Consider the following 9,846-nt stretch of genomic DNA (forward strand, 5'->3'; position numbering starts at 1 on the left):
TTCAAACCACAGCCAGTTTGTCCAGTCACGGCTACCTGAGCAATTTCAGCCCCCAATTTCAGTTGTAACAAAAAAAACGAAACGTGATTTTCATCTCAGGATCTGCAGGTAACTCTTGAAACTGCTGGCATCATTGTAGGTGTTTAAAATCAAAAAATGATTGTACAAATCTGACCTGTATGGGAGGTGTGCCAAGCAAAAGATAAACTGCAGTTTGACAGTGAGCAAAGACCAGGCCTTTTGGAATAATGTGCTCTGGACAGACAAATCAAAGATAAGAGTTGTTTGGTGCAGACCAAAGACAGCCTCTCAGGATAAGAACCACGAGGCATCTATGAAGTATGGTCCGGAGTTGCTTTGCTGCCTCGGGGACTGGGCAGCTAGTGGTCATTGATTCAGCTCTAAATTCTACATCATATTAAATTGCACTTGAATAAAATGTTAGCCCACTTGCCTGAAAAATTAAGCAGCAAGTAGGTATTTTGGAAGGATAATGATCCAAAGCACACTAGCAAGTCCACCAGGGAATGACTCAAAACGAGGAAATGGAGGGATTTGAAAACCACAAAAACTGCATGAAAACTCTTAGAGATCTTGCCTCTAAAGGAATTTTGCATGGAAGGCGGGTAAAATTTTCAGTAAGCTGATGTCAGAGTCTGGATAATTATGCAAAGAAACCTGCCAGAATGTATTTTAGCTAAAGGGGGTAAAACTAGCTTCTGGTGCCAAGGGCTTACTCTCTTATTCCACAGTCGAACATCACATGGATTGAAAAAGATATTTTTGTCTCTCGGTGTTATTCAAGTAGAGTTTTTACTAAGTATCAAAGAGGATCAAATGTTTGCTTCTCCAAGTATTTCAAACAAACCAAATACTATTTTTCCTCAAATTAACAATCACATGACCATCAGTGATTACAGTTTTCATTCACAGAGTTGTTTTTTTTTTCATGAAGATGGCAAATCCTGCTTTCAAACTTTATTGGAAGGCTGATAAGCTTGTCGCATATCTGTGAAAATACATGCTTGAACAAAAAGCAATAAAATAACAAAAAGCACCGTTAATTTAAACAATCTTTGTGATCTGTTGATTTCCATCACATTACGTAGAGGGATTTCAGCATAAAGGCAATAGTTTACAGTACATTTCAATCTAGTGCTTAGTTAACACAAGGTTATAAAATGAATGCTTATTAAACAGTTTCAGGTAAAGCCCAGCGGGAGGCAGTATAAGGCTGGCCCTTCAATCCACATAGCCACTGTTTTTATATATTTTTTTTTATCTGTCCAGAAGCGGTTGCAGTGAAAGGTCATAGTGCTCACAGGACAGGAAGGCCCTCCCCCATAGGCCAGTGCTCTTCCTGTTCTCCTCTCTGAGACACCTGAGCAGCATAATGTGGCTCAGGCCCTTTTTTTTTTTAGATGGTGTCATCTAAATGCTCGTGCAGCCTTTCTCCTCGGTTATTGTGCCTGTACCTCCTGAAAAGAAACCAAGTGTTCAATTTAGTGCAGCAACAGTGACAAACTGCACACTGGCTCGAGTAAAAATGACAATTGTTTTGTCAGCAGACGCAGGCTGGCCTGTCACGCCTCATGTTTGCAGAGTATTGTGTGGGAGGACACCGTGTCACATTTTGCTGTTTCATTCTGTACCATCACCTTTTTTTTTCTTTTTCCTTGTCGTTTTCTAAAGCATCTACTACCAGTGTCTTATTTTCTCGCTGCATATGGCTTTATCAACTGAGCATAGCCTGAAATGAGATTTGTGCTTGTGTCTGCCAGTGACTGTGTGCTTTACCGTACCTCCACAGCAGAAATGCGAGCACTCCTCCTAGACTCAGCAGGAGCAGGAGACAGACTACAGCTGCCGTCGCACTTCTGTTTTCGGTCTCACAAGGTGCTGTCAACCAGGAAAAAACAGCCGATGAGAGGAGGAACAAAGAAAAACAAACCCAAAGAGACAAAAAAAAACCAGAGGTCATCTGACATGGCTGTTCTTAGAGGGCAAAGAGGTCCCCTGCAACAACTCCACACAGTCACTAAACTGACTGGAACACCAAGGGATAACAGGAGGCATCCTAAAATACCCTGACTGTCGCTGGATCATCATGCCTCTTGGCAGATACGAGGAATTGCATTTGTCTTGCCTGTTTAGCAGCAGTGGTAGCGGCAGTGGCAGTAGTGTTGGTAGTGATTTATTGATTGCACTCTGGAAAATCCTTTATCACTGAAACACCACCGGTGATACAATACACAGAACAGAACAGAAGCGCAATCAGGACACAGCTTCAATAGACACAATGCATTATGTACAGGAGTCCGATTCCTGAATATCCATGACACAGCACGGTGGGCTTTAAATAAAGTGTCAACAGGCGTAGCCACCTTTACATCGAACCGCCGGCTTCAGCCAAATGGGGATTAAGCATTGAGTTTTTTTAATCTCATGTGGAGAAATGTGGATTTAGATCCCAAGTAAATGCAGTATGACCATGAAAAAAGTGCTGCATTACAAGTCAAAGAAAACTCTGACTTAAGTCCATGAGAGTATATTTTTATATATAAACACAAAAAGTAAAGAAATTTGTATTTGGTAGATTATTTCTTGCCAATAAATCGTACACCTTGAAAAACCTTATTTAAATGACGCCATGTTTGTAAGGAAAATGCATTTGTGGGTTGAGCAGCAGAGTTGAGCATGTGGGCTGTGTCCATTAAAAACTTTCCAATTTTTCTCTGCCAATCGCAAACAGCTCTGACAAGTTTTTCATGGCCACAACCCACATACTCAACTCTGCTGCTCAGCTCTGCTGCTCAACCCACAAACGCATTTTCCTTACAAACGTGATGCCATTTAAGGGAAAAGGAGCACCGTTACAAAATAAAAAAATAAAGCAACCAAACACAAACCTTAATTTTGTTTATCAAAATTATCAGAATTATTGATAAAATCTGAGTATTACAAGCATTTTGTTGACACATTAAAAAACAAGTGGTCTACTGCAACGTGAGTCTATTGCATGATGTATTATAGATCATGCAGCATTTGTAATATCTTAAAAAATGTTTTATTCACACATATGCACAGCTTGGTACTAGCCATAGATGATTTTCAATTACTTTATGATAAATTTATGCATGTCTCAATTTGCAAGATAACAAGACAGCGATCAAATTAATGTAGAGGATTTTTAAGAGAAATGTTGAAGTAAATAGATCCATCTCAAAATTGTAAAAACAACCCAAAAAAAAGTTTATAATTAGAATATTTTAAGAGTTCAATGTTCACACTCCTTTTTAGACCTCTTATGGTCTCCTTTATCTGTTTAGCTGCTCAATGCTGGATCACATTTATCAGCTTCACTCTGACTTTGTGTGTCTGTCTTTTGATGTCAGACAGGAAGAGTTCAGTGTTTTTATGACAACAACAGCTGGAAATCAAGTTAAGAACAGTGACAGTGAACCACAAAAGCCAAGCTAAAAAAATAACCCACAAACCCAAGACGTGATAATTATCAGTGGCTTCATCCCTGCGGGGGGGATATTTCCCTTTACACCTCCACTGTTAATGTCATAAGTGTTGATTAAAAAAGGTAAAGCAGTACCTGCAGTGTAGGTGGCGGAACTATGGCCGAGCTTGTTGCTAACAATGCAGGTGAAGTGGCCACAGAGTGGAGACATGGTAATAATTAATATTGTTCCATTGTTGGAGACTTTGCCCACCGCCTTGGTGATGTCGGCACTCTCGTGGCGCCAGCTGAATCTGGGATCAGTCCCCCAGGCCTCGGTACAAACAAGCAAGGAGTGGGACACGTTAATGCTGACGGAGACGTGGTGGACTGCCTCTGGAAAGACAGACAAACAGAGGTGAAATATGGAAATATGTGATAAGTATGTAGGTAAAGAACGCAGCGCTGGATGGAAACAAGAGGATATATGAAGTGCTCAGCCGTGGGCATCTATCTGTTATAGAATAAGAATAATGGCACACGGCTGTCCAAGAGGGTCTCAGACAAAGAATCATGAGAGACATTTAATGCTGTCAGGAGAAACTGGCTCAGTTTCAGAGACAATAATGAGATCAGAGAGAGAGGCATAATGTTGGAGAATGGGATGATGGAAAACCCTGGAAGCCGAGAGAGCAGATGTAGAGAAGAGTGGAGCTGATGAATTGATACTGTTAGAGCAGACAAATGAGAGTAAAAGCACAGAAGCTACGGCGAGACTGGATTCGTCTAGAGGGACAAACACAAAAAGAAAGACCGGGAAAGTGGAGCCTGTAGGCAAATTTAATTCCAAGTGTTACATTATTAAATGAGACATCTACCAACAGAAGAAAACAATGCTTTCTACTGTGAAATTAAAGCGCATTCGTTATACTGTTGGTAATTATTGGAGTTAACACTTGAAAGGCCACAACAGAGTCAGCTGGAGAGTATTTGATGTATTCTTTCTTTCATGTAATTACTCAGAGAGATTCATGTAAAGAGGCCGAGTTTTACATAAACTGCCGCAGCAACATATTCAAATAATTTAAAGCAAACAACATTTATATTCATATTTCGACTAACTGTTGGTATATTCTCCAGCAGCCCCACTATGTAGTAGGACCTTTTGTTCCCACGTCTTTACACTGGGACGTCTTAATGTTAATTTACTGCTACTTTAGCATTTACTGCTGCCGTATTGAACCTTTAAACGAGTACAAGGTGGAGGTATGACGCATGGATGTAATTACACCGTAATTTTACAATCAGTGGATATAACCATCAAAACGCTTCTAACTTAATGATTTATACTTAAAAATTCATATCCTCTCTGAGTCTCTTGTTAAAGGCAAAATAATGGATTACACAGTAAAAAATGTACAGTAGGTTGCTGGTAATATTCTTTCCTCAAAGTCATCAGTGTTTAATTATCTGCATTCATTACTGTGCAAAAACTTTTGTTGTGTATCATCTAGAATTAGGACCGCTGTTAATGAATATTTATTATGAGATAATCCATACACTTCTTTTTGTAGTTAACTTATTGCCTGTTATTTATAATGTTTCATTGTGCCCACCATTGTTGTCCTCAAGCTGAACAAAACCAAAGCAAGATGTTTTATTTGGGCAACCCAGCATGTTAGATGGGTATCTCTCTGCTAATTGGTCTTATAGCTTCTTACCGTTTTGACAGTGCTTCAAAATTTGATAAACAGGTGAGCTCTGTTGCTAAACTAAGGCATCTCAGTAAGGTGGAGGCCTCTCCCGCTGCATGACTTTGAGAGAGTAATTCACACTTTTATTACCTCTCTTGTTTAAACTATTGCAATTCTTTATATGTTGACTTCGACCAGTCGTTTCATCGTCGCCTCTGGGATGTGCAAAATGCAGAAGTTTGCCTTTTGACAGAACAGAAATGACATGATCACCTATATTCTTGTTACACTTGCTCCTTACACAGACTTCGAGATCCAATTAAAATTTTTATTACATGTTTCTCAGTCTCAGTCATTTAGCACCACCTTACTTAACTGAACTTTTGCAACCCTACAATCCTGCCAGAGCACTGACGTCTACGAACCAACTGCTTTAAGATGTTTCCGATTCAAGCTTAATAGCAGAGGTGATCGAGCCTTTTTAGTGGTGGCTCCTCATCTTTTGTTCAACTTAGCTTTCCGAATAAGAGCTGACCAGCCTCTCAATCATTTTAAAATGCTGTTAAAAACCTACTTTTTCTAACTTGCTTTAGGTCTAATTGAACAGGATACCTCTGCTTTTATTATTCAAAATTGTTTTTACTCAGTTTGAACTTGTGACGCTCTCCACTTTAGAGGATGTGGTTCGCCATATTAAGCCCACAGGTTCCCCTCGGGATCCTTTTCCTCCACAATTTTTTAAAGACGTTTTTCCTAGTATAGGGCAGTATGTCCTTGAAATTATTAACAGCAGTCTGTCTTCTGGTGTGGTTCCTGCAAATTTCAAACATGCAGTAGTGCAGCCACTGCTTAAGAAACCTGGCCTTGATCACACAGTTTTAGCGAACTATAGGCCTATTTCCAAGCTGCCTTTACTTTCCAAGGTTTTAGAGAATATTGTTTTTAGTCAACTGAAAGATTTTCTAGATGATAATGGCATCTTTGAGGTTTTTCAGTCAGGTTTTAAAACACTTCATATCACAGAATCTGCATTATTAAGGGTTTTTAATGACATCCTTCTGGCATGTGATTCTGGTAACCATGTTGTCCTTGTCTTGCTTGACCTAACTGCTGCTTTTGACACCGTAGACCACAATATTCTAATTTCTTGATTAAGTGATGTAGTAGGTATTGGTGGCACTGCACTCAATTGGTTTAAGTCTTGTTTGTCAGATCAAACTTTCTCTGTCAGCCTTCTCGGTTCCGAATCATCTTCTGCTCCTCTGTCATGCGGTGTCCCTCAGACTTCTATCCTTAGAAGGCATGTGATTGCATTTCATTGTTATGCCAAAGACTGCCAAATCTATTTGCCACTAAAGCACAAGGATGGCATCTCCATAAAACCTCTCATGACATGTCTAGATGACATTAAAGCTTGGTTGGCTCTAAACTTTTTCAATTTTAATGAAAAGAAAACAGAGTTGTTGGTGTTTGGACCCAGTGGTCCCTGTGAGTCCTCCTCTGTAGATTTGAAACCTCTGGAAGTTTATTTTAAACCTGTTGTTACTGATCTTGGTTTTAAGTTGGACAACCAAATCAGAGCAGTGGTGAAGTCCAGTTTTTATCATTTAAGGCGAGAGTAAAATCTTTTCTTTCAAGGCAGCACCTTGAAATAGTGATCCATGCTTTTATTTCTTCCTGCTTTGACTACTGTAACGCACTTTATGTGGGGGTCAGTCAGTTGTTGCTCTCACGTCTGCAGCTGATTCAAAATGCTGCTGCACGACTCCTAACAGGAACTCGTAAAAGAGTGCATATAACCCCTGTCCTGGCCTCACTGCACTGGCTGCCTGTGTCTTTTAGAGTTTTGAAATTCTTATGTTTATTTTTAAATGCTTCCACAGTCTTGCCCCGCCTTGCCTCTCTGAGCTTTTTCATCTCCACACACCCTGTCGGTCTCTCAGGTCAGCTGACCAGCTGCTCCTGGAGGTACCGAGATTCGTAGGAAGTCATCTTGAACCTGAAGTTTTATTTATAAGCTTCCAAATGACAACATCAGACACTTTAAGGTGCTTAATATTGTAAGGTAAAGACTCTACATTAATAGAGAGGAAACCCCAACAACTAAACGCCCCCCTTTTAGCAAGCACTTGGCGACAGTGGGAAGGAAAAACTCCCTTCTAACAGGAAGAAACTTCCGTCAGAACCAGAGTCAGTGAGGGGTTACGCTACAACCTTTGAATGCTCATAATTTGAATTCAATGATCAACTATAGTAAATATAGAGCATCTTAACACTCAAACAGTTGTGTATCCCTGCACTGTACCAGCAGTGTCTTTAAATTTCTCCATAACGTCTGTTACAACAAGCCTTTGTGGAGTGGGGACCTGGATAAATGGACAACATACTAAAGTGACTGTGCACATAATTTACTAACAAAAGGGGATTTATCTAAGGCTGTCACAATAAATCCTCTCACGTGCCGGCCGTCATACTGTACCGTATTCCCTGACGATGCATTGTGTGGAGGTGTTGGCTCCTTGGCGATCTGTCACAGTCAGAGTGTACACGCCGCTGTCCGCTGTGGTGTATCCATTAATCTGGAGTGTCGTCTCCTGCTGCTCGGTGCTCACACGGACATTTGGCCTCGTACCAGCACACTTGAGACTCCTGCCAGAGCACGTGGCCAGTGTCGCTCTCTCAATATTAAACCCCGTTTCAGGCTCGTGTTCCCAGGTTATTGTGGAGATGTCTTCCAGGTGTCCACGCTTGATCTGGGCTTTCAGATCCAGGCTGGATGCGGGGATTACATACACCGGCTCTTCATTGAGGATGTGCACTGACATACAATGGAGCCCACATGGCACTGAGAACAAAGATCGCACTGTTCTTTATTACATCGTCTTCTGTGCCTCTTTCACTTGCATGACTCATACAGTGCATATTTCTACTGCGCTGGCCATGAAGACCTGCAGTATTCAATCAGACCTTTGCCTCTGGAGTGTTTGCATTGTACGAACAAAATAGAAAGCTAATGAAACAAACAATAACATAATATGTCATCGCCATCCTTCTCTGTATGCGCTTTATGAATATACTATAGCTAGTTGCTGTCAAATATTGCCAAGTTATGATTTATAATGCATGACAGCCATGCCTAATGTGATATCCATCAAACCACATCAATATCCTAAAATCTGTGTCAAAGCCTGGTAAGCCTGTGTGCATTTACCATGAGAGCTATTAATCATGTGTCTTAACTTGAAAGGCAAAGGATGGGGGAAACGTAAATAATGCAAGTGCGGTCATTAACGCAAGAGGCACTTTTGCGTAACAGTGCAACGTCTTAGGGTTGTTTTGATCATTCTTTGTGTGGCTGAGGAACAGAAACCGTGCCACTGTCTCAGCTTGTGCAAAGAAAAAAGGGCAAAGCAACATAGCAATACTTTTTCCCTTCTTTGCTTTTTTTTTTTTTTTTTTTTGCCTAATGACAAAATCATTAATATGGCGGGTACAACAAAAAAGGCTTACTCAAGAGAAACAGTGGGGCAACTCTCCAGCACAGGAAATACTGTAGATCCATAACACCTGCTGATGTAGACAGAGAGTAGAGAAAGAGGAATTTGTCCATGACCTCAGCAGCGGCACACAATTTCCTCTGTACTCAGGCAGCAGGGGTGCCACTGCAGCAAGAATAATAACACCACCTCCAGAGAAAATGTGAAATTAAAATGAGAGCAAAAACAATTACAGCCAGCATGTCCTTCTATTAAAAAAATGTAAGCCAAATGTTTAGGGTATTCTTTTTTTTTTCTCTCCCCTCTTAATTTATTTGTGAAGTATCCAAAGAACAACAGTATTGGCATTGCAGACTGCAGTAAAATCAGAAGTTGGAACAAAACCGGGACACGTCTGCTGCCAAAACTAAAATGAAGCCCCTCAAGCACAGCTGCTACAGCAAAACACAGAGAGAGAGAACAGAGATAACGGTGCAAGAACACGACCCAACCTGCATGCATTAAATATAACCTAGAATTCCCCTTTTTGTTTACCTTGAAGTTATCCACATCAAAACCCTCTGCAGCGGGACTCACCTACCTTTCTAAACCCGAGACAGACAGCACAGTTGACTCAGAGGTCTTCTGCTCTGTGTTGACTTTCTCAGAGGTTAAAGTGCAGCGCAGTTCACCTCAGTGAGAAGAATTATGGCCCAAAACACCGCAACACCTTTAAAGCGCTTGCCATTGTAAGAAATATTCCAGTTTGAAACAGCAGTAAAGCCAGACGTCTTCTGGAGCTTCTTCTCTTCTCTCTGGCCTTTTCCCCCTTCTCGTCATGTCCAACCCTTGTGTGTCACGTAGGCGTCACTTTCTTTTCCAACAGTCTACCTCCCACCCCACCACCACTTCCTGTACAGTCAATGCTCTTTTCTGCTTTGTGCTTTAAATAAGTTGAACTGTCTATTGTAAAACCACCCCCTTTTTATTAGAAGCACCACCCTGCTCCTTTCCTGGGCCTGTGTTCTAGCATACGCTCCCTGGACAATACAGCATATTTGATTCGAGATTTTCACACAGCTGCTTCTGAGCTGTTTGTTAATAGCGATAAAAAGAAATGGCTTTCTTTGGAAGGAAATCACTGACAATGTTGAAACGCATTCTTACAAAATAGGTTTTGTATCGCGGGCTTCTTATCCGGCACGAACACTAGTTGCCCTGCAGACAC

The 9,846-nt window shown here is 40.9% G+C and overlaps 1 protein-coding gene across 3 annotated transcripts; it reads right to left on the bottom strand.

Moving 5' to 3' along the window:
- Positions 1–943: 943 nt before the first annotated feature.
- On the bottom strand, positions 944–9,513 carry LOC118454233 (uncharacterized). Of its 3 annotated transcripts, none has more exons than XM_087847804.1 (6): positions 9,220–9,513; positions 8,653–8,709; positions 7,622–7,987; positions 3,605–3,844; positions 1,803–1,899; positions 944–1,478 (listed from the first exon to the last, which is right to left on the bottom strand). In XM_087847804.1, exons 2-6 carry the CDS (start codon positions 8,702–8,704, stop codon positions 1,418–1,420), a joined length of 816 nt encoding a protein of 271 aa, XP_087703930.1. In that variant the 5' UTR covers positions 8,705–8,709; positions 9,220–9,513; the 3' UTR covers positions 944–1,417. The 3 variants fall into 3 exon arrangements, with proteins under 3 accessions (XP_087703930.1, XP_087703929.1, XP_087703928.1); XM_087847803.1 differs by having other exon boundaries at positions 8,653–8,712; XM_087847802.1 differs by having other exon boundaries at positions 8,653–9,513.
- Between the last annotated feature and the right edge of the window lie 333 nt (positions 9,514–9,846).

Source organism: Neolamprologus brichardi, chromosome 11 (assembly GCF_056152115.1).
Source record: "Neolamprologus brichardi isolate AB-2024 chromosome 11, ASM5615211v1, whole genome shotgun sequence".
NCBI lineage: Eukaryota > Metazoa > Chordata > Actinopteri > Cichliformes > Cichlidae > Neolamprologus > Neolamprologus brichardi.